We start from the raw sequence: 24,363 nt of genomic DNA, 5'->3' as shown, positions 1-24,363 counted from the left end.
GGCCCTGGGCAGGGGGGGCTGTCCTGTCCCTGTCCCTGTCCCCGTCCCCATCCCTCGCCCCAGCACATAACAGCCGCGCAATGCCGAGCGCCCAGCCCTGCTCCGGGCAGGTTTGCTGAGAGCTGATCTGGCAGCTGGGCACACGTCCGCCTGCCTCATTTACATGCACGATTACCGCGGTTTGGTGCAGTTTCCCTGCTGGCAAACTGCCTGCTGTGATACCTCCCCATCCACTCCATGGGTTCCTCCTGCTTTTGATGCCACCTGTGATCCTCGCTGCTGGGAGACAGGCGGCAACAGCCCCCGTGGTGTCCTCTGGTGGGACCGACCCAGGAGGGGCCATGAACGCATCCTCAAGTCTCTTCCAGTCTAACTCAAGTGACCCAAGTGATGGAGTTTCAACCACTTTCCCAGGGAGATGATCCCCAGCGTAACAAATCTCACAGCCAGCAGGTTTATCCCAGCCCTCCGCATATGTTCCTCCTGTAACGATGCATCTAGATCAGACTTCTCTCTCCTGCTACCACCCAGAGACTGCAGGCGTTTTCCCCCGCCAAAGCCATGGCGTAGTCAAGGACTTTATAAAAAAGCATTGCCCTGGTCCCATCCCCACGTCTCTCTCTCCTGCTACTCCTTATCCTCAGACCTGCCCCGCACTGGCAATGCGCCCAGAAGCCTCTCCAAAGGGGGACAGAGCTGTACCAGGACAGATGCAGGACAGTGGTGGCACAGGAGCTGATCCAAAGCAGCTTCTGAACAAGGTGAACATGCCCCCATCACCTCCCCACATGGCCCAGCCCAGCCAGGAACAGGACAAGGGCATCAAGTCACGCACACTAACGCAACATCCCCAAACGCCTCTGTGGGCGTTCAAAGGCTGTGCGCTGTGCTTTGCTCGGCCAAAGCACAACCTTGTCCACTTCAAGGAGCCCTGGAGGAGTTTATCCACAGTGAGAGCTACTCCTGCCTGTCCCACCGACCCCGCAGAGCGCAAAGAGCCGTCTGCCGGTGTCCTGCCTGATCCCACCGGGCACTGCCGCTGCAGGGGCGGAGGGTGGCCCCGCTGAGCAAAGCCCCGGCACGAAGAGACAGCGGGAGGTTTGACATCTCCCCGCGACCAGCACAGCTTTTCTCCTCTCCCACCCCTGGAAAGCAATCTCCGCCACACGCTACAGCTAGATTTTTATAGATACAGGCTATCCCTCGACAGAGGCAAAAAGCCAAGTGCATGTAAGTGATATTATAAATCACCTCTCGTTGACGATCACTTGAGTTCTGCACAGACTCCTGCTCGCTCTCATCTCTTGGCTGGAAATGGTTCAAACCCTCTTTATCTTAATGAGGGATGAAATCCCACAAAAACGGCTGCGTGCCACCCAGCCTCGCTGCGCTGACGCCAGGCAGGATCCCAAGAAACAGCTCTGCTGACTGACAAACCCATGGTGGGACCAGAGACGCCGTTCACTCCACCGGTGTCATCCCGAAGCAGCAGCAGGACCGAGCCGGCGGTCCACGGGCTGGAGCTGCAGCTGTGTAACCCGCTCTAGCAGGTGGAAGCACCGGTGTTGATGGGATAAATGTTCTCAGTGTGGGTTGGGTGAACCAGAGCTAAAAGCAGCCCTTACGCTTTGGCATCCCTGGCTGCCCACAGGCCCCACGGGGCATCCATCCCCACCGGGTCGCCTTTTGGAGGGGAAGCAGCAGTGGAAGCGGAGATGCCTGGGGGAAATGATTCCCCTACCAAGGAGCCTCAGTGTCAAAGAGATGCAGCATTACATGAAGACTGCAGCACATCAAACTACAGCTCAAACAGGCAGAAATATCCTTCAAGCACAGTGATGTCTACAGAAGGACCAGATCCCGGGGCTTTTTCCTCCCGAGTTACACAAGCAGAGGCGAGGAGGGAAGAATGGGGACCGCTCCGAAGAGATTCAAGACTCAGCTGAGTTGCTTCAGCTTTATCCTTTCTCCAGGCACCGTTTTTATGAAGATCTCAAACCCACTACGCATTAAGCAATCCTGGTCTGGATTTCATTTCTCAATCTCAGCTCTTTCCCCAAAAGAAGACCCAGAATCACTAATCACATCTCAGAAACACAGGATGGGAACGGAGGCCTGGGAAGCGATCTCTGCTCCGGGAGGGAGCGGCAGCACTCAGGAGCACGTCCGCCCCGGCTCTGGGTACCACCCCGCCTGTCCCGCTCAGGCAGGAACCACCTCCCCACCCACGCGGGGCTGCCGTCCCTTCCCAAACTCACCTTCAGAAACTTGTACAGCAGAAACGTGAACCAATTCGTCAGCATCTTCTCTGCCACCGACTCTGTTCTGTAGGGAAGGCAGAAAGCAAAGCTGTCAGGAGAGGATATTAAAGGTCTCTGATCTCACCCATTGCCACCTCAGCCTTGGACTGTGGGTAAATTATTTTTGCCTTTAAAAGGTCACATCTGGAAAGGCAGGAGCCTCAAAGGAACGGGGCACAAGCAAACAGCAAAAGCTCTAGTAAAAAGCCTGCCCATCCACACGGCTGAGCCACAGCAGCCCCACAGGACGGAGAAGCAAATTGGTCTCCGGCGTATTTGGAGAACCGGAGGGAGCCGAGCATGACCTTGTCCCATGAGCAGTCTCATCCAGGGGATGACCAGCTTTCTGCTTCTCCCTGTTACCTTCTACTTAAATGAAGTTTGTTTCTTCCATCAAATCCCATTGGAACCAGACAGCTCCCTCCACAGGAGGATCATATGAGACACCTAAGCCAGGTAAAATGTCACCGGACCTATCTCAAGCTCCCCAGTTAAAGCACAACCTGAAGGGAAGAGCTGAGGTTGCAAGGCAGTCAGATCCTGACCCCCATTCCCGCGACAGGAGCACCTCCTCCCACATCGCCAAGTGCCGATGGAAGCCCCCCTCCCCACCTGGGAGCTGCTGCTCTGACCCCTGCTCCTGCAAGGCTCTCAACACCGCTATCGCCCTGCCACAGGCCCACCACTACTGGGTGACATGGGACATCCCAGCAACACCCAAAGCAGCCTTTGATCTCTACAGCCTCCAAGCCCAGGAACCGCAGTAGAGCAAGAGGACAATCACCACCAATACTGGAGGGATGCAAAGAGTTTTCCCCAGCAGCCTGCACAAGGTCTGTTCAGAAGAACCGCTGGAGGAGAGGACACCTGGTTCTTGGCACTCAGTGGCGGTGACAGCGAAGCTTTAGGAGGCCACGCTCTGCACCCTCGCTTCTCTCCATGCCCCTGCCCTTGGGCCTGGATCTGGGTGGCTCTCGGGCAGGGATGCAGAGCCCTGCAACGCAGAGAGGGCACCAGTCCACAGGCACATGGCCTTGATTAAAGCCACCACTGGATTTAGGTCTGGAGACTTTGATCTCAATATGATTTTGGTCAAACTTATCCCCAGTACTAATTCAGCTGAAAACAAGGGGATTAAAGGAGGAAGAAGTAAGAGCAGTGGTTGGAAGCTCAAGCTGTTTTCCATGTACCTTTGGAGCACTGTGCAAAGACGCTGTGCCAGGCTTGGGATTTAACCCTTCCCTGCCTGCATGGTGGAAATCCTGGGTCTCTGTGTGTCTCCTCAGAGTGGGGTGGTGATGTAGGAGTTTGTAGCAAACGATGCTGCAACCACCTGCTCAAAAAGGAGCTTAAAAATGGAGCCGTGCCTCTCAGCTTTTGGAGATGCAGTTGAAGGAAGCAGCCAAAACTATCTTAAGAAAACCTATAACTTGCCCCTAGTTTCCTAAAGCATGGTTCAAATCCAGATAGCAACATGCTCCAAAGCGGCATGGCCGGGAAGGTCTGAGGGAGTCGCCTGTGCCTGTTTGGGACCACCACCGTGCAGCACGTGCGCAAGAGGGAGAGCAGGATCCTGCAGGATGGGGGTGAGACGTGGTGGGTCTGAATAGGACGTGGGGACCTTGGGGTGCTGGTCCTGCAGCCAGGACGTGCCGCACCAGCAGAGGAGAGGGACAGCCTGGCATGGAGGGAGCTGAGGGTGACGCAGGATCCAGGTGAACCGCGCAGCCCTACAACGGCAGCTGAATGCGCCTGTCTCTGCACCGCAGCCTGGTCTTGCTGCCATAAGATTAAAATTCCCTTTAACACGTCCATTATTTTTAAAGTGGCTTTCACTTCCTTTAAAGTAAAAATGCCAGCCAGCCCCTCGGCCCTCTCTGGTTAGGCTGCTTCAGCTTATCCACCCATAAATCATCGGATCAGCCACTTGCAAACACAGGTGCTCCTGGAAGCACAAGCAATACCGATAACCTCAAGGACGTGGCTGCTTTCCTGTTGCACCAGGGGAACGGACACAAATGGGCTGACTCAAGAGACAAAACCCAGAAGGAACCCAAACCTCAGAGCCACCGCAAAGCGTCCCACTGCCCAATGCCATGCAGTGCCCAACGGCAATGCCATGCCCAGCAGATGGGACAGCACCAGTTCCCAATGGCCAGATGGCTGGGGTAGGAAATCCACTTTCCCATAGTTTATTTAAGCTGATTCAGGGTCGTATGGTCCCAGTCCAAGGCTTTCTCTTGTGCTAATGGGGCTTAGCCCTTTTTGCCCTCCCTGGAATAGCACAGCTCTCCTTAAACCATTAGGGGACAGTAATACCTGAGTCTCCAGAGGAGGGAAGCCTTCCTGCACCCTGCCAGGAAAGATGAATCCATCAAGGGGAAGGAAAAAAGAGAGAAGGAGAGGGACGTGGGTAGAAAGCCAAGGGACGGGGTGGACTGAAGCTATTCAGCAGACACCCTCCCCGGCCCCAGACCAGTCCTTCACTGACAAGCCTGTAACACTCAGCTGAAGTGCCACCACCCGGGCTCTGGCATATGTTTGTCTATATCCGCGACGGAGCCAGATGCCACAGCAAAAGGGGGATTATCCAATAACAAAATAAATAAATAACAGCCCTCGCCAGTTAGATCAACATTAATCCAGTTGCCCTGGGCGGTAAGCACACTCTCGCGCCCAGCAGCACGGCTAATCAAAAGGACGGAGGAAGCACAGCCCTCAACATCGCTCGCTCTATGCCACAGCTGCAGGAAGAACAAAGTCTCTTTAAATATGACTCTCAGAGGCACAAGCAAGGTACCGGCCAGGGGACCTCGTCCCTGTCCTAAGCCTCCCGCAGCTCCACCTGTGATGGACCCCCAAGCTCCGCGGCTGGGGACCGATAGTCCTCAGGCTGCTGGCTCTTGCCGCGCCAGCGCGGGCTGGGCTGTGCCCTCGTGCCGTTCCCACAGCTCAGCCACTGCAGCTGCTGGCCTCCCTGCACTGCCTTTTATTTATATTTTATTGATTTACTTCATTCCGGAGCTTTGCTCCAATGGCAGTGGCTTTGTGATGCTCTGAGAGACCCAGGAGCTGGAAATGCAGTTTAAATATTTCAGTGAAGCCTGGCGTCATGGAGGGACAGTAAGAAGGGAAAGAGCCTAAGGATGCACTCGGGAAACAGAGATGGGGGACAGGGGACGGTACCTCCAAGACCCACCCCTCTCCTGGCGAGCCACGGGTCTGCGCTGCACCCCCCCTCCGGCACGTTGCTAATGAGGTGCTTTGAGAAATTAAGGGCTCCCTTGCAACGTGATAAATGAAGCAGAGAGAGTAAGAAAGCAATGTGCCTAAAGAGACGGGCAAGGGGAAGGTAGCAGGGATGTAGCTGGGATCAGCTCACATCTGCGTCCACTCCAGGCCTCTCCCCAGGGCCAGGCACCAAAACCCAACAGGCTTTGTCCGGTCTGGCCATGCTGTGAACATCGGATGATGTTTGAAAGATGTTCTGGTTTTCTCGAGCCTTTCTGGTGACATGCCAGCCCTGTGGCCCTCAGCCATCCCTGCATCTCCGCTGGAGGCTGGTGGCATCGGGCTGGTAGAGGCGGAGATGGGGAGGCACAGCACGGTGTGCGAAGGGAGAAGACAGCACGGAGGGCCTCGAGCTGGGCTGGTGGACTTTATTAATTGTTTTTGTTCAGCACTTGGTGTATCTTTCAATATTCATCAGCCCGTGATGAAGGAGAGCTCAGAGCTATCGTTAAATATTGATGGGCCAGGCAGACTCACAGCAGGGCTTGGCAGGCTGCCTCCTGCTCGCGCTCCCCTCGGCCCCAGCGAGACTCCCAGTTTGAGAAGATCCACTTGGCTTTCCCAGGAAACCCGCCACGTGCCCAGCAAGGTGGGCAAGCCCCGAGGAGGCAGTGGGCAAAGGAGGACTCTGGCCTGCTGTGAACCTGTAGAGGCACCCACACAGAAGGTCGGCAGCAAGGCAGCCACCAGGCAAGGCGAGAGCCACCCCAAGTGCTGGGAGGCTTGGGGGACCGCCTGGTCACCTGGAGAAGGGAAGGCAGGTGGGAGCATCGCTGCAGCAACACGCAACAGCGCCTGACACCAGTGCGCATCCTCCCTGCACCAGCCTACACAGCCGACAGCCACCGAGCCTCTTGCTCCCTCCTCCCCAGACAACACGAACCTGCACCGGCCAAACCAGAGCGAGAACATCCCATGGGCAACTCCTGAGCTGGCTGGGTCCAGGTGGTCCCACATCCCTCTCATACTTGCATGCAGACAGGCAAGGAAATGCTTGACCACAGACCCAGTGCCGACATTGCCACAGCCAACACCAAAGCCATCACTGACGGCATCCCTAAAGGACACCAGCTCATGTCCACATGGTCAGAAGAACCTGGGCACTGTCCCACAGCTCCAGCCTCTCGGATGGTCACTCACCTCCGCAAGAGCAGCTTGGGGTGGTTCTTACTCTCCAGGTTCTTCTCGATGAGGTCAGAGAGGAGCTGCTTCAGCACGCCCGTGGCGTACTCCATCTCGCCCTGCAGCGCCGTCATGATGAGGGAGGCCACGTTGCCACGGTCCCGCATGGAGAAGCTCCGCTGAGCCTCCAGAGTGCGGATGAAGGTCAGCAAGAAGTGCTTCTTGTTCAGGAGCTGCCCAAAGAGGGTCAAGGACTTCTCCACATTCGCCTGTACCTGCAAGGATAGAGCAAAGCTGGGAGATGGGCACGAGGGGGAGGGCGATGAGGAGAAGGTGGCTGGGCTGCATAAGAACCTGGATTCACCCTCATCCCCCAAGAGGAAAGGATGAAAAAGGGTCAAAAAGCAGCTGGATTTGCTCTCTCCATACTGCTAAGCTTCCTCTTTGGCGATCAGCCTCAGCTCCCTCCAGAAGTATTATCTAGTTTGTAACATCTCAGCATCAGGTTAACACAGTCTCAGGGCATCAGTGTGTATATATATATAAATGTTTATATATACACTCACACGCTTCCATACAAAGACTCTCTCCCACGCGTGTGCAGACACATACACGCGCTTCCCTCCCATAAACAAACTCTCTCCCAAACACACACACCAATTACAATTTTCAATTTCAGCTAACAAGCAGCTCAATTCCCACCCAAGTCACTGCAACGTGCACTTTGGGTATTGCACAGAAAGCAAATAAAGCCACAATCCTAAGCTCCGCCAGCGGCAAACCCGCCTGGTTTTGGGGGGCTGGATTTCAGACAGCGAAGCAAATAGCAGAAACCTGGCTCTGCCCCACTCCAGACACAGCCTGAAATATTCCCTTTCCTCTTGAGACGTTTGAAGATGTACTTCTGGCCTTACTTGGCCACGGAGGATCCAGCAGGGATTGGGGCTGGGATTCTTTCATCCCCATGCTGCCATCGTCAGCCCAGCTCTGGTCAGCCCTGACCAGGTTTCTTATCGGAAATGAACATTTTTATAACACAACGTTTTCCCATTAGAAAAGATGGTTTCCTCTGAATAAAAGCCTTGCTGTGGTAAAACGTCAATTTTAATTCCCCCCCCCGCTCTGTCTTCCTGATTTGGAGAATAAGTGAAAAATTTCATTTCATGTCGATATTTGGAGACAAAACAACACTTTTCATTTCAAAACACCAACTCAAAATGAAGAACAGGGTTTTGACACATCAAATCATTTCACTTCAATCAAAACTTTGGATCGGCGCTCTTCAGTTCAGAAAAAATTCCTCATGGTTGTAACCTCCCCTCCAAAATACTCTCTCCCACTGGAGAAAAACCCTGTTTCCCACCCGGTCCTTGTTAATTCTGCAATACAAGCCCCCAGGTGCCATTGGCACCCTCATCATCCCGGCGAGGGGGGACGCCTGCCCCAGAGCAGCCCCGAAGGGCGATGGGGGAGTGACAAACCCTGTCCGTCCCTGTCCCTCCCTCCAGCCTACGTGGGGACGCAATGATGCTGGTAACTCCGGGCATGCAGAGATGCCAGTTGATTCCTCAGCATGGGAAGACCCAAGAGCTGGCTGGAGACCTGCCAGACCCACCAGTAAAACCGGGGCAGAGGGGGATGTGCTGCATCCCCACCCCTGCCAAGACCAGGCAAAGGAGACCAAGGGATGAAAGGCTTTCTCCCTTCAGAGAGGTTTTCTCCCTTCAGCAGAGCTTATCCCTCGATAAGATGGGAAACGGGTCCTGCCCAACAGCGAGGATCCCATTGGAGCCTTGGCAGAGAGCACGGGAGGGCATGAAACCGCCACCACAAGCAGCACGGCAATACCTAAGCCCCCCACATGCCTGGCGCCTCCCTGGGCCCCTGTGTTTAATTTGCTGATCATTAGCAGAAATAAATGAACAATACTGAATTAAAAATTTAATCAGGCTTAAATTCACACAAAGCAACAAACCTCCCCCCTCTAAACGTAAAGAGAAAGGGAGCTGGTACCGACAGCGCAATGCTTGCTGCGGATTAGCCTGTGCGTGAGCAAGTGCCGTTTCCTTCCCGTCACTTGCAATAGCTAATGTTACACTCTGAGTAAAGAGACAAATAAAAGCAAACCTGATTAAATTATATGAAGCTTACACAACTGTAGTTGCTTTATTTAATCTCTTTTGGGGATTTTTTTTTTTTTTTTTGCTCCTTTGCAACTTTAACCCCTTGTTTCCCAGGCCAGGCTGAGCTGGTGTGCTCTCTCGAGTGGGATGTTTTGAATTAGGAGCTGGAAGCAGACAAACTCCCACCCAGCCTGCTGCGGCCAATGCAAAATTCCTCCTCTGCTATCGTTTTTGATACCCTTTCCACCCCTCTCTCTTTAGGGAAAACCCTTAAGAGCAAGAGCAGAGGTGAGAGGAGAGCCAGGCGTTTGCACAGCCAGGAAGGGCTGTGCCCCAGGGAGGGCTGCAGGCGGCTGGGAGCATCCGGAAACCCGAGCTGCAAGGGGAAATCCATGGAAACCGGGGTTCCCGCCGCCCTCCGGAGCTGGGATTAGGGACCAGGGAAAGAGAGCAGGCAGCGGGCCAGGGCCCCGCGCTGTAGCCATGCTGGCGTACACCACCAGCACGTGTGCTTGCAGTTGGTAAGAGCTTGTTGTGTTGTAATTAGTGACCGTGCATCTTGCACCAGGGCCGATTACTTCTCCTAAATACATTGTGAAGCCCACGTCGACATTAATTACCGTGCCAGGTCAGCAGCGAGGGGAAGCTAAGGTCACCCCCCTCCTTTCTCTAATCAAGAGCGGCCTCGGCAGCCCAGCAAACGAGAAGCCAATTGCTGTGCAATTGCACGCACTAAATTAAACAGAGGTGGGGAGGCCGGGAGAGGAGAAGCAGCTGGTCTGGGGAGCAGGGGAAGGATGCCAAGGATGGGTTCTGCGTGGGGAAACGGAGCCAAGCAAGCAGGCGATGTCGGACAAGCCTGCTAGAAATGAGCGGCCGGTCAGGCATCAAACAAACCCAATTGAATAAAGCAAGTGCTGTAGAAAATGACAGCAGCAATGATATTAATATAAATATTGATACTAATGTCAGAGAGTGCAGTAACCGTTCGGCAGCCAGTCCGCATTCACGTCGGCTGCCACGCAGCAAGATGCTCTTTGCCGCGCCAGCCCGGGCCAGCATCCGACCAAAGCATCTCTCCAGCTCTATGCGTGCGGCATGAGGACTCATGCAGGGCCACATCCCCAATGTGAAACACTACAGAGACAGACAGACAGACAGACGGTACCGCACCTCCATCTCCTTCAGCACGGGGTGGTCTTCTATCCCTGGGAAGAGAACCCGCATGGCGTAGGTGCGGTAATCCAGAAAGGGGATGCCAGCCCCATCCAGGTCATTGGTCAGCTCGTTAATGTCAGTCTGCAGCTCAGCGAAGGCTGGGGTGGGAAAAGAGGAATTAAGCACCACATCCCGGAGTCCCAGCACTGGCACCCAGCCTCCGCCGCACCCCCCGGCACCCCAGCCGTGCATCAGCTCCGCATCCCTCCCGCTGGCAGGCTGCGATCGCTGTCCCCATCTCACAGATGGGGAAACTGAGCTGCGGAGGGTGGGGATGACTACCCCAGAACATATCAAGTGGCAGATTTGGGAACAGGACCGCTGTGCCCCAGAAGGCTCAAATCCCCCCTGCTCAGCACTCACAGCCTCCCAGGGATGTTGGGGGCAGCGGGGAACAGCAAGGCTTGAACAAAGCCAGAGATTCTGGGGGAAAACATTAGCCTAAACCACAAAAATGTCCTCATTTCTTTTTGACCTAAATACTACTGGAGAGAAGAGCTTGAACACACCCACCCCGGCACCTCCCGATCGGAGCAGAGGCAGCTGTGACTCCCAGGGGAACGCAATGAGGGGGGGTCCTGAACCTTTAATTGCACCTACAGGGAAAAGCTGACGGGAGAGGAGTCCTGGATATGCACCAGAGAAAGGGGTTGGGGCGGGGGGAGAAGACCCTCAAAAAATCAAATTAACGGCACTTTAAAGGGAGCCGAAAGCCAGGCAGAGGACTGCAGGCACATCAGCCTGACGAGAAAAAACAAACCGTCAGCTTGAAAGGCGTGCTATCTTATCTGTAACTAGTGGGACTAGAAAAGAGAAAAGGCAGGGAAGAGATTGTGCCTTTTAATTAAAAGCAGATCCTTTTATCTGCCAGCTGTGGAAGACAAGACACCATCCCCTCCACCAGCTCCCTCCCCTCTCCCTGTCACCAGTGCCATCCGCAGGCGTGTGTAGGGATGGGGATTTGGGGGACCAAAGGGTTCTTCTTTCTTTCCCCTTTTTATTATCTTGGTTTCGGTACCTGCTCCATCTGCAGCAACTGGGCTGCTTGTGGCTGTGGCTGGCAGGGTCGGGGCCTCTGGAGCCAGCTCAGGGGGATAATGGGCAATTAGGTTTTATCAGCAGGATCATACAAGGAATTCTGTCCAATTTCACAGCATCCGTCTGTCACATAACAAGAGACCGACTGCCCGCTCACAGGTAGCCCTCGCTACCCTCCTTGCTCTCTTTTCTCCCATTTGGAGAAATGGAGGGGAATTCCTTAACTTGAAAAATCCCCAAATCCCACCCAAAATGAGTTCTCTTCCTCTGACAAAGCAGCTTTGCCTGTTCCCATTCCCGCTCCGGAAGGCAGCGGGAAAACAGTAGGAGCACGCCGAGCCTCAGGAGGGCACGAGACCCTCCAAGAGCCCCACGTTAGCGGCACAAGGATCCCTCACCCTCTTTGCACTCCAAGGCCACCCGGGACTCCAGGTTGTCCATCTGCAGCTGGAGGCGTTTCAGGGTCCGGTCGGCATCCCGGGACTTGCGCTTGTAGGCGATGAGGACAATGATGATGATGAGGAGGAGCAGACCACCCCCACCACCGATCCCGATGATGGCGGGCAGGGTAAGCAGGCTGTCCGAGTAGATCTGCAGCGTCCCCGGGGAGAACTCGAACCCTCCAGCCTTAATCTGTGCCACGGCGGGGAAAAAAAGGACCTGGAGTCAGGAGGCACGTGCCCAGGGCAGCCCTCCCTACCATGCCCGCTGTGCTGGGAACTGGGGAATCACTCCCAGGCCAGGGTAAGAAGGATGTGGAAAAACACAGGGATGGCAGGAGCTAGTCTGGAGCAGCGCGGCATGCTTTAACGGGATGCAGGACACACGCTGCCAGCGTGTGCGGAGCAGGCAGAGGGTTTGATGTCTCATTCAGACAACATTGCAGTAACAGATGGGATGTGAAGTGAGTTTCCCCATGGGTGGGGAGCCTGAGGGGGGACTGCACCGGGTCCCTTTCAACCTGGCGGGGTCCCGGAGCATGAGCACTGCTGTGCTACAACCGCACAAACAAAGGAGCCTTCCTTACGGTGCGAGCCGGCACCGTGGGGAAGGGGTGGGAACCCCCCTCGCCTTGGCACCGGCTGTGCCTTGGCACCCAGCGGGGAAGGGAGGTTGTTGGCAGGGCCAGCCAGGGCGCAGGAACGCCTGGCTGAGCACGCTGGGGAAGGGACAAAGTATTTGGTCCTACCAAACATGTAATTAGAGAGAGCAATGCCCAGGGAGCAGGGAGACGCCTCCTGAGGATGCTCCTGCACGTGCACCCACTATCCGGTCCTCATCTGAGGACGAGCACGTAGCAGGGCCGGTGCCAGGATAAAGACCGAACCTCTGCGACACACGGGACACGAGAAGCAAAGGCACCGGTGCCAGCACTTACCGTGACTTTGTGCTGGCCGGTGAGGTTGGGGGACTCGCAGAGGAGCTGGGTCTCGGAGACGGTCAGGGTGCAGGGAGTGTCTCCGATCAGCACCGTGTAGTTCAGGCGGGAGTTACCAGCAGCCGGAGGGAGCAGGTTCCTGCCCTTTGAGGGAACAAGGAAGGAGACTGTCAGTTCTCATGCAATGGGGAACGCTTTAAAAAAAACAACATAAAGCAAATTCGTGCTCTCGCAGTGCAGGACTTTGCCCCACGACAGACAAAAAGCCACCTCCACAGAGGGATGCATACCTAGCCCTCTGCCCCTGGGTGCACGCTGCCTTACCTTGAGGATGAGGGGAGAGCTGGGCTTCAGCTCCAGCATTCCTGTGGGGCTGAGCGGCTCGAAGACAGGGTCTGGGTAGTAGACGAAGTTGGTGGTGTTGATGATCAGCAGCGCCTGGACGTTATCCATGACAAAGCCGATCTCATCTGGGCGGTCACCAATCTCCGGAGGGCTCCGCACGGGGTTGTCAATGGAGGGTGCGTAGCACACCATGGTGGTGTCGTTGTAGACAGTGCAGTTCTGCAGGAGGCATGGACCGAGGTCAGACCTGGCTCCCGACAGGGAGGTCAGGATCCGACCCCACAAGGATCTCTGCAAGCAGCAGCTCTGGACACAGGGTTTAGACTCAGGATCTCCTGTCCTGTGCTATTACATCAAGAGGCACCACATTCAGGGCCACAAAAATGATCAGAGAGCTGGAACACCTCTGCTGTGAGGAAAGGCTGAGAGAGGTGGGGTTGTTCAGCCTGGAGAAGACAAGGCTGCGGGGAGACCTTATTGCGGTCTTTCAATACTTGAAGGGGGCCTACAAGAAAGATGGGGACAGACTTTTTAGCAGGGCCTGCTGAGACAGGACAAGGGGTGATGGTTTTAAACTAAAAGAGGGTAGATTCAGATTAGGTATAAGGAAGAAATTTTTCACGATGAGGGTGGTGAAACACTGGAAGGGGTTGCCCAGAGAGGCGGTAGATGCCCCATCCTGGAAACATTCAAGGCCAGGCTGGATGGGGCTCTGAGCAACCTGATCTGGTTGAAGATGTCCCTGCCAACTGCGGGGGGGTGGACTGGATGGGCTTGAAAGGTCCCTGCCATCCCAAAGCGTTCTGTGATTCCACCCCAGGGCAGAGAGAGAGACTGCTGTCTGCAACGGATGTGCGACGGGTGGCAGGTGGGAGCTCGCTGGGGACGGGCTCTTTCTGTCCTACCCTGCAGACAGCCCACAAACCTCCCATCAGTTTTGCATGCTCAGATCTCAACCCTCTCATGGCAGCACCTGGCCGGAGGCCCTGCAGTGAGATTGGTGCCTCTCTTTGGGCAGCAGCCCTAGACCTCAGCCCTTCCACACCATCACACCTGATGGGCAAGGGATGCACGTTCCGCTCTGCGCTGCAGAGGGACGGCATCCCTCCTCCTTGTGCTCTGCTCCCCTCCCCAGCCAGCACCACTTACGTTCTCCCTTTCAGAGTTGCAGTACTTGGCCCGGATCCTGGGCTCTTTGATGGTGGCCAGGTTGGTGCCAGTCACGGTCAGCAGTGTCCCACCACTAGACACATGGAGACAACGGGTCAGGAGAGGCAGCTTGGCACTGGGTCCCCACTTCTCGGAGGGAAGCACCCATCCTCAGCAGTCAGATGCCCATCTGCCCCAGCCTGGGTGCACCCAATGCCCCGGGGACCTTTTATCCCACCCAGATGTCACCACAGCCAGCAGGATCTGGCATTCACCACCACCGCATCATCTCAGCTGACCCAAGGGCCAACTAGAGATATAAACCCTGCTAATTAACAGTAACATCCCACCCTGTGTCCAGGTTTGGGGTCTGAAGGCAGCTCCCAGGCTAAAGGAGACCAAGTGTCCACAATGGGAAAGCATCCTGAGGAGGAGGAGGTCCATCCTGCCACCGCCTTCTCCACCATGCAGGCAGCGAGTGGCAGGGCAGGCTGAGCCCTGCCGGGTTTTCTCCACGGCTTGGTGTTAAAAGCCCCGCAGTCCCGGAGAGCTCGGCCATGCCCCTGGGGAGCTTGCTCCTCATCAACACCCTGGGGAAGGTTTCCCTTGGCGCTAGCGCTTAATGGATTCCTTCGCCTCCTCTCCAGGCAATTCAAGCCTTTTAGAAAAATATGTAAACATTTCAAAAAATCCCCCGATGGGAAATATTTTAATTTTATTCACTGCCGCCAAATGTCAAGCTGAAATTAAGCAGATCCAAAGCGCTCTCTGCTCTTGCCCCCTGCCAGGCTGAGCACTGCAGGCCAGGAGTTAGCAGGACCCCAGTGCCAAGCTATTGCTCACACTCCTCTCGCCACGTCTCTGGAGCACGGCGCAGCGGCTATCGCAGCAGCACTGGGATGTACCCATCAGGAGAGGGGATCCATGCGGAAAACAGCTCCTCCCACATCCCACAAGCACCCTGCGGGCACCCCTCAACTCACCTGTTGATGCTCCACTCAGGATCGATCTTTTGGATGGTGGGGTCCTCTGTGTAGTTGTACTTCACCTCTGGGTTGCTCAGCTCTGCCCGGTTGATGTTGATGAGGATGGGGGAGCCGCCGGGGGTGTGCCCGGGGGGGGTCCTGCACCGGATCTCGCGGGCGCTTCTCCTGGGGCAGAAACGCACAACCTGTCAGAGCCCAGGCAGGAGGAGGCGAGGACGGCCAGGGGCGGCCGACGCTGCTCGTGAGCCCCCTGCCCCAGCCCCTCTCCCCTGCTGAAACTGCCGGGGGTGGGGAGAGAGAAAGGAGGAAAAAAAGAAAAAAAAAAAAAACCAAGAAATGAAACAAAAGGCAGCCAGGAAAGACTGAGCAGCTCCTGAGCGTTCCCATCGCGCGGCTGCTGCAAACAGCAGCGATTAGGGCTGATAACCAGTAATTACCGCAGGAAAATATTTAAAGAGCCGCTCCATTATCATCCCTAATCTAAAAATTATCCACTTCATGCCTCAGGGCTTTGTGCTTTTAGAGAAAAATCCCCGTTCTTTGGGCTCTTCCTGCAGCCTCTGACACACAGAGGTTTCGGGGGGAGACGCCTCCGGCTGCCCACGGGGTTTGGCTCCTGGGGTCCCTCCCAGCCGCTGCTCTGTCCGGGGGTCCTGCTGCCTCTGGAGGTGCCTGTCACCCATCCTCCGCCACCCTCCGTGCCCCTCACCATGAAAAAGCACACGGCCGTCCCCCGATGGTCACGGAGACGTTGCTGCCAGCATTGAGGTGGCTGCCTTCGATGGCAATCCAGGTGCCACCAGAGAGAGGGCCCCGGGCTGGGACCACGCGGGAGAAAGTGGGTGTCTGTCAAAGGAAAAGAGCATCCTTGGCATCAGATGGTCCAGGGGCCAAAACCCGCACCCCCAGGTAGCCCCAAGCAGGTGACAGGGATGCAGAGGAGAGGAACCCATGGGACAGCGGCATGAGAGCTGGCAGTGCCAGCGTGACCGCAGAGAGGCAGAGCAGTGGCAGCCTTGGAGAAATTCAACCAGCGTGACCCAACGCCTGCCCAGAGCATCCCCACCTGCCCCCCAGGGAAACGATGGCCAGTTTTCCAACTCGCCTGGAAAACCACCCCAAATCAGCCGGGACCAGCCCTGTCCCCCGGCACAGGGCTTACCACAAAGGTGAAGCTCTTGGGGGACGTGGCCCGGTAGCTGGGCGAGCAGTCACGGATGCACACTTCTACCCGCGCCTCGTGGACCTTGCTCAGGCTGGCATCTCCGATTTCACACACGATCCTAAGGGATGGGGAGAAGGAGCCCTCAGTGCCCCGGCACCAAGATGCTCCCTGAGCCATGGGGGGGATGGACCGGCTTCAGAAAGGGGCAGATCTGGCACCAAGAGAAGGTCCCAGGTGCCAGCAGGGTCCGTGAGAAACTAAGGCGGTGGCTGTTGGCACTGCCAGCCCTGGGGGGAGCTTCCCAAAGCCTTTGGGCTCCTCCCAGAGTGACCACAACCAGCAGGTACTTCTCTCCCAGTCCAGCCCAGTCAGCCCCGTGTCTTCTTGCAGCTGTGGGCAGCGTTTGAGCAGCAGCACCCCGACCCCCACGTACCAAGGTGACCTGGAGCACACCCACCCCTCGCCAGGCACTTACTGCTCAGCGCTGATGTACTCGCTCTCGATGGGGATGCACATCACTTTGCCAACTCGAACGCCCCCGCGAACGTCGTCAAACTTCAGGCCCAGGTTCTCTCCGGTGATGGTCAGACGGGTCCCTCCTTGCCTGGGGCCGGTCTCGGGTGACAGCTAGGAGAGAGCATGGCCTGTCAGCTGAGGGAGCGGAGCCACAGGGACACCTCGCTCGGGCAGGCTGCATCCCAGGCAGCATCCCGTGCTCCTCCCCCATGAGCAGCGAGGACAGATGGGTTATGATAAATGCCAGCGCGTCTGCAAGGAGCACACAGAGTGGGAAAGACCTCCTGAATGACAGCCACGTCCATAAATCCTCCCAGGAACAAGACAGAAGATGCCAGATGTGTCCGAGCAGAGGGTTGGGATTTGGACGCCCTGCTGCAGACGGAGCTGCCTCACAGGTGACAAGGACACGGACAGGAAGGAGACAGGGCAGCGTCAGCCATGGCTCCAGCTGAGCCATCGAGGAAGCACGTGGATCTGCTTGGCTTTTGGCCAGGTCCCACGTACCCAGGGATGAGGTCCCCACATCCAAGAAGTCCCCAAAGGAGAAAGCATCTCCACCAGGTCCCCGTGTATGGCAGGCGGGGGGGAGAAGGGTTTCTCTCTGCCAGCAAACCCTGTGCTGAGGCCGGCTGGGAAGGGAGGGCACCTCACCGCGGCGCTGCGCCTCATTTACCAGGATGATGCCCAATAAAGCAGACAGGTGTGGCCTGACAGACGGCAGCGGGATGAGGGATGCCTCCAGCCAGGCAGTTCTACACCAGCACTCGCCAGCCCCAGGGCCCAGCGCCCATCTGCGGCGCTAACCGGGATGAATGGCAGGGCTGCACACCCGGGCTGGGACCGGCAACGGGGCTGGGTCACCGGTGACACCAAGACGGAGCAGGGGAAAAGCCAGCCACAGGCATCAGGCAAGGGAGAGAGTAACAGGGGCTGGGTCGGTCCAGGAGGAAGGTGCGTCCTGAGCCAGGGAAAGGGACGGTTTTGTTGGAGGTGATGCCCCCCTTGGCTCGAGCTCCGGCGGCGCTGGCCCTGGCACCAGGAGGCATCTCTGCCAGTGCTAAGCCCAGTGCCTGGGCAGGCTCACGCTACAGCCGTGCTCACGCTGCGACCAAGCACGTGCCAGCTCTTTGCATTCCTGGCAAATCTGGGCGGCTGCAACCCTGGGGCCTGAGCCAGCTGGAGCCTCCTCCTCCTCCTCACACAGGGCTAGTCCTGGATACCAGCCCCGCAGCGAGGAAAGGTGGACAAGCACAGGGTGGGAACCATGCAGCGGTGGATGCTGTCCACATCCCCAGCCCTGATGGACCACGCAGAGCTGGGGACCATTTCTGCAGGGCCCCACTGCAGCCATCTCCTCTCTGGGGTTAACCACCATCCTCCAGATTCGCACCGGGCTGATCACCTTCAGCACGCTGGAACGTGGCAGCCAGTCCCCCCTGCATGCAGGCAGCCTGCGGGACATGTTCCAGGGCAGCGGCAGAGCCGGGACCGGTGCCTGGGGCCCCGGCTCCCACTGAGGCAGCCACAACTCATGACTTTCATGGCAACAAAACCCTTCGGGGCTGTGGAGAACTGCTGTTTGCCTAAACCCAGCTCAGCCCCTGCCCAAGTCCGGGATCGGGGCTCATTACAGCAACTGCAGCCAGCATCAGGTTGGGTCTTCCCCCTAAATCGAGCTCTGCCGGGGAGGCTGGCAAGAAGCGGCTGTTTGTTTGGCGTTTCTAAATGAGTGTTAAAAGCTGCTCTGGCGCGTTAGATTTCTCCTCCTCCACGGCAAAGCTGACAAGGGCCATGCATTTGGGGAGAAACGAGCCTGGGAATGAAATCACATCGTTGGCCACCCAGTGCAGGAAGGTCAGGGCTCAACAAGGTACACGGGAGGAAGGAGCTGGCCGGGAGAACTGGGGCTGCCCCCAAGCCTCCCCTTTTCCCCCTCCACCTCCAAACCCCTGGCCCCAACAAACACTGATGCTCTTCTGCTAATTGGTTTCACAGAGTCCTTTCACATCAACAAGCAAACAGCTCCGGTGGGCGCAAGCAGTGGGCTCGCTCCCGGCTCCAGTGGCCACAGCAGGGCCAGGAGGTGCCGAGGCCGACGTGTTCTCCTTTCCCAAGGGAAGGAATATCACTCTGAGGGTCACAGCCAGCACCGGGCAGGACCCCGCGGAGGTTTGGAGGGGGCTTGTCCCTACCACTAAGCGATGGGTGAGTGATTCTTCACCCATGGTCATCTCCCAGCCGAGCCCCACCACCCATGAAGACGCCTGCACCTGGCTGGCTAGGTTGGAAGGAGGCTCCAGGTCCTCCCAAAAACACTGTAGGAGATTCCTCTTTTCCCCCACCACCCCATGGTGCCCTCTCCACACCAGGCTGCTCTCTGGACCATTTCCACGCCTGCCCACTGCCCAGGGTGCGGGACAGGGGTTGTGGGAAGCAGCAGGCACGGGCAGGCTGCCGGAGAGCATCACACCAACAGCTACGCATGTCCACACCGACGACCAGCTCCCAGGGCAGAGCGGCACCAAGGTCAAGCCCACCTGCTAACAGATCCGTTTCTGCTGCACCTGCAATTACTGCAAAATTTCCTAACAATTCAGGGGCAGGAGAGCTGCTACCGAGGCTGGACACCATCAGCTGCTGGGAAGCTGCTGTGAGCAGTGTGCATGTGGATGCCCACAGCCCTGGCCACGCGAGGACAAGAGAACAGGGCACAGCCTCCAGCGAGGCCACCCCGGGCATGAACCGGCCACCACGGTCTCCACTCCCACCATCCCCAGGGGTCCAGCTTTGGGAAGTTTAGCCTGAGCATAGTGGGAAGCCATCGGGGACACAGAGCCCTGCAGCCCCACACACAACAGCGGACCTCCTCATAGGGAAGCATGCTCTAGGGCTCGACTCTGCTCCCCCAGGGAATGGATCCCTTCCACCAGCACTCTGCCAGCCCCAGGCATCTCTCTGCAGGCAGTACTTCTTGCAGGCAGGGCTCTTTGCAGGCAGGGACGTGCCCGGGGAAGGGGGCACCCCCCTCTCCCTGCGCGGCTGCCACCCTGCAGACCCCTGCGAAAGGCAGGCGGCGCTGGGGAAGGCACAACTCTCATTTCCAGCTTCCATCAGATAAGACACTGAAACCCAAACAGATCAGATCCTGCGCTAAGACTCTGGTAATTAACACCGGTGAGGCCTGGCCAGCCGCGAGTAAACAGAAGGTATCCAGCAGAAATACCCACCAGTCCCTCCTCGTGCCCTTGGAGCCCGGCCCAACAGGCACGTGTACATTAATATACGCAATCTTATTAAACGAAGGTCATAAAAGCTGTCAGGGAAGGGGGATGACGAACTACCGGCACGCATAGTGACAAGAGGAGGAGCCACACGGAGCTGTGGCTTTCCTGGGATCCTCCGGCTGTGCGCAGGAGGAGCGGTGGCAATCTCGGAGGCGGGCCAGAAAGCCCAGTGCACAGGGGTGGTGGAGAGAGGATTTTAGACTTGGAAATGAAAAGTGGTGACTGGAGATGCTCAGTCCTAAACGCCGAGTAGATTTGGCTGCCGTGAGGTGCCACCGGAGAGCCCCATCCCCATCTCCATCCCCATCCCCATCTTCCATTTCCCATCCCAGTCCCCCAGCATGGGACATCACTGCCCATCTGTCCCCGCGTACCTTGGTGATCTTGGGGTCGGCGCAGCGGCTGTTGCCGCTGCTGGCGTGCATCCAGCTGCTCTCGTGGGCCAGGCAGTGCTGCCTCAGCGAGCAGCGTCTCTCCAACACGCACCAGCCGCACTCGAAGCGCGGGTCGGCCTTGAGGCACAGACCGCAGCTCTCCCGCAGGGCCGAGCACTTGTACAGGTGGGCTGCAATGGCAGGAGGAGCGCGGGGGTCAGCATGGCCCCCCCAGCCTACAAGTACAGGGTTTTGGGGAGAAGGGCACCCGCTTTCGCCCCCTCCCGCTGCATGCATGCCACCAGCTCCCAGGGGGACAAACCCCCACAGGCAGGAGGCACCAGCACCCTGGACTCAACGCCAAAGCAGAGCTTTGGGCTCCCTCCCAAAGCTTCTTGGAGAAAAGGCTCTTGCTTAGAAACCCATCTGATTGATGCAGCAGCAGCATCGCTCCCTTCCCCAAGGCACTGGTGCAAACTGCAGTCGCAGCCAGGGGAGAGGGGTGGGCTGGAGGCTGTGGGAGGCACTGGGCTGCTTTCCCACCCCTGTCCCATCCCTCACTCACCCTGGATGTTCTGGGGGTTGTCGATGACGAAGTTCCCATTCCAGACCACAGACAAGTTGACCGGCAGGTCGCTGATGTCGTTCCCTTCGTAGAAATACTGCAGGAGGGGACAGAAGGAGGCAGAGCCCGTTAATCGGCGAGGCGAAATGCCCCAGTGAGGGGCACGGAGAGGTGTACGACCCCGTTACGCAAATGTCTCCCATCAACACAGAAGAGAGGGATGGGGCCCTGGTTTGGACTTGCTGGCTAGGAACAGACAGGTCTAAGAGCCACTGGTCAAAGCATTGGACACAGCACATGCAAACCAGTAGGCTGGACTGGTGAAAAAAAATAAATAAGCAAAATACAGGGTTTCTAAATAGACCCAAAACCCATTAACCCAAAGGTCTGAAGCTGCTGCTGCTGGGAGAGGAGGAAACAGATGGTGTCTCTGCGGCACACATGTACCTCTCCCCGCCAGGCACCCGAGCCCTCCCACATGTCCTCCCCGCTCCAGGGACGCTCAGTCGGATCTTTGGGATCACATCTGGGATCACACTCATCACTAGTGAAGCTCAAGGAGGACAGGCTGGGCACATGGCAGGAGCGGATTTGGTAGAGCCACCCCTGACACCTGGTGGGAGGAGGTCCCCCGCAGTCCCCTCCGGCCCCATCACCCATAACACAATGCCACGAAGCCATGGCCTTGCGGATGTGGGTGGGATAGAGCCAGGCACCAGCCCGGTGCCATGCCAGCCCTCAGAAAGGTCGTGGGAGAGCATCCCTCCCCCCCTCCTCGTGCCGCTGCTGCACCCCCAGCCACCTGATTCCAGCCCCACACTGTGCTTGGCCATCGGCTGTACCCCGCTCCGGGACCAGCATCATCACCCCGATCCCCTAAGCTCCCATGCGGGGAGGTGACACCAAGGGATCCTGCCCCTCAGCTCCAGAGGACCCCAAACTCAGGCCCCAGCACCCGCTGCTGTCCAGATGTACCCATGTCCATTGCTCCCTCCAGCCCAGCCAGTGCCTCCTCCCCACCCAAACCCCTCTCCCCTGCCTCAAAACCCAAGCCCCAGCCCTGGCAGCCCCATCAATATTCCCCGCACAGTCCCTGCATGCAGGCGGAGAGGTTTAATCGATACAGAGGCAGGAAGGCAGTCGGAACCATCCCTGACAGCTAATGACCTCCTTCAGCAAGAGATTCCCCGCTCCTCGCCCGAGAAAATGACAGGCGTGTCAGAAGAGATTAAATGAATGATTCATGGGTTGCTGGAGTTTGTTAGGGAACGGCGGACACGCCCTGAGCAGCTCACCTGGCCCTGGGCTGGCCACAGCCCTGCCACCACCTCCAGCCAGCCCAAGCATCAACTCTCACAGCCCTGGTGCCACACCTGGAGGAGTTGGCCTCAGAATCTCCTCCGGCACTGCCCCAGCTGCTGCCCCACAGAGCACATTTGTCCCTGCCAGCGTCAGGGACCCCTCCGGTGGGTCTGCTCTGCTCGACCCCCTCCGCGGGAGGCAGGGACATGGCCCACGAGAGAAGCCAGCGTGCCCAGGCGGCTGCAGGAAGCAAGAGGTGTTGGGTCCTTCTCGCCTCACCATCAAAGCTGGTCCCTCCCGTGCTGAATCCCTCCCAACCGGGCAGCATCACCAGCCACAGTCCAGCATCAGACACAGCTCCAAAATGGGGCACACGCCCGATGTGAGACATGGCTACGGCAAATGAAAGGCCAAGCCTGGTCCTCAGTTACACCTCTACAGCTTCTGGCTAGTGGTCCTATGTCCAGGGGCCACCCCACCCAAACGCAGGCTGGAGGACCCCAAAACGCAGCCCTCCACTGGGAAGAAGGCTGCTGCTTATCAACTGTACACAGCAACTGTAAGGCACGAGACATCCAACTGCAAACTCAGCCCTTTCTTGAGCACCCAACAGCTCCACCATCATCTCCCCTCTAGAGGAAGAGCCCCATCGCCCCCCACCGTGCAGCCTCTCGGACACGGCACCTCTCGCAGTGTTTGCTCAGAGGACCTTCAGCCACATCTGCACCATGCACCATCTACAACCAGGACCTCTCAGCAACATCCCTATCACCAGGCCTGGGAAGACGGAGCCAGAACCGGGCTGGAAGTCCAGATCTGTTCACCTTCCCCTATCTTACACCCACCCAAGGACATCCCCGACAGGACCATGATGAGGAGCTGGCCAGACCCACAGCAGCAAGCAGAGACCATCCCCTGGCAGCAGGAGGGAGGGCGGCGGCGGCACCGGAGCAGAATTTAGCTGTGACGAGCCACGTGGCAGCGTAAGTGAAATTGGCATTTTCAATTTGTACTCTGACATGTCTCATTTAGGGCCCTGGCATCTCGGGAAGGCATCCAGCCTGCAGCTGTCCAAAACACTTATTTGCATCTCTCTGCCCCGGCTGCTTTTGGAAATTAGTTCTTCTGGGAGGTGGGTTGGAGGAAGAAGAATAGGGGGAGAGGGAGGGAGAGCATTAACTCTTCATGCACCAGCCCTGAGACAGCACATGCACAAGAGACCGTGTCCCTCCGAGAAAGGACGGGGCTCCTCCTCCAAACCACCACGCTGAAGATGCTGAATTTGCCAGGGCGTGGAGCTGGAGCGGATGGTGGGTCGCTGCTTCGGCAGCCGGGAGCACAGGGCTGCCCGGAGGGAAACAGCAGGCAGGAGCAGGAGTTTCGGTGCTGGCTGGCATTTGTGGTGTGGGATCACCAAGGGAACATGGATAACAGTGAAAAATGCGTCCTCGGCATCTGTGTCCCACCTGCCCTGCAGAGATGGGCAGCGAGCCGACGGCTTGGATGCCATTACTGGTCCCAGTAGGATGCAGGAGCTGGAGCAGCAGCTCAGCTGCATGCGGGCAGGAGCTGTGGCTGCAGGGGCTCAGGGCTCAGCCTCCTGGGATGCCAAGATCCATCAGATCCCTCTCTAATTTCCAAAGCACCTCTTATTTTGAAGGACATTTTCAAAAGACCTCCCTGCAGCTGCTCTTGCTGTAACGTGGGCAGGAAGGTGCCCTCTCCACCCACGGCACAGCCACAGCCAGGGAGGCAGCAGCAGCCCGGCCGCAGCAGCTGAGCAAAGCAGCAGCCGCTTTCCAGCCCTGAAAACCCCACAACCGGTGCGGATCAGGCCGGGGGGGGGGGTGCTTACAAGTCTGTACATCCCACGGGATCCAGACAAGAGCCCACGGGCAGCCAGCAGGTCCCATCACGCTGGCTCCTCCCTGTTTCTGGCTAACACGGTGCTAAACATCCAATAAACACTTAACCATTATTAACTTCCCGGTTAATCAATTGCTGTGGCTGGCAGCGATCTGGGATAAGTCGCGGAAGGGGAGAGGAGGCCAGGGTGGGTGCAAGCGGGGGATGCGCCTACCCAGGCAGCCCTGCTAGGAGACCACCTTTCACTCTACAGAGGCCCCCGGGACCCCCCAGCTGTGCCGAAGGATGGTGCGGCACGGCAGCTGCTGCAAGGACAAGTTATGGATGGGAAAGGGACG

General features: G+C 57.5%; 1 protein-coding gene across 3 annotated transcripts in view; it reads right to left on the bottom strand.

Annotated features, from left to right (window-relative positions):
- Positions 1 to 24,363, bottom strand: part of PLXNA1 (plexin A1) — a 120,760-nt gene that overhangs the window by 16,698 nt on the left and 79,699 nt on the right. For all 3 annotated transcript variants that reach the window (XM_087744426.1, XM_087744427.1, XM_087744428.1), the window contains exons 11-23: positions 20,858 to 20,954; positions 20,293 to 20,483; positions 16,591 to 16,742; positions 16,113 to 16,233; positions 15,660 to 15,796; positions 14,948 to 15,115; positions 13,965 to 14,058; positions 12,795 to 13,034; positions 12,471 to 12,614; positions 11,491 to 11,725; positions 10,010 to 10,152; positions 6,732 to 6,988; positions 2,259 to 2,325 (exon numbers count right to left, since the gene is read on the bottom strand). In XM_087744426.1, the coding sequence (XP_087600552.1) occupies positions 2,259 to 2,325; positions 6,732 to 6,988; positions 10,010 to 10,152; positions 11,491 to 11,725; positions 12,471 to 12,614; positions 12,795 to 13,034; positions 13,965 to 14,058; positions 14,948 to 15,115; positions 15,660 to 15,796; positions 16,113 to 16,233; positions 16,591 to 16,742; positions 20,293 to 20,483; positions 20,858 to 20,954 (2,046 nt within the window). The remainder of the gene's footprint in view (positions 1 to 2,258; positions 2,326 to 6,731; positions 6,989 to 10,009; positions 10,153 to 11,490; positions 11,726 to 12,470; positions 12,615 to 12,794; positions 13,035 to 13,964; positions 14,059 to 14,947; positions 15,116 to 15,659; positions 15,797 to 16,112; positions 16,234 to 16,590; positions 16,743 to 20,292; positions 20,484 to 20,857; positions 20,955 to 24,363) is intronic.

The sequence above is a fragment of the Nipponia nippon genome, unplaced genomic scaffold, assembly GCF_047370975.1.
Source record: "Nipponia nippon isolate SJK-2023a ecotype South Korea unplaced genomic scaffold, ASM4737097v1 scaffold_9, whole genome shotgun sequence".
NCBI classification, from domain to species: Eukaryota; Metazoa; Chordata; class Aves; order Pelecaniformes; family Threskiornithidae; genus Nipponia; species Nipponia nippon.
Note: the sequence above shows the minus strand (reverse complement) of the source record. Positions and strands in the feature narration are given on the sequence as shown.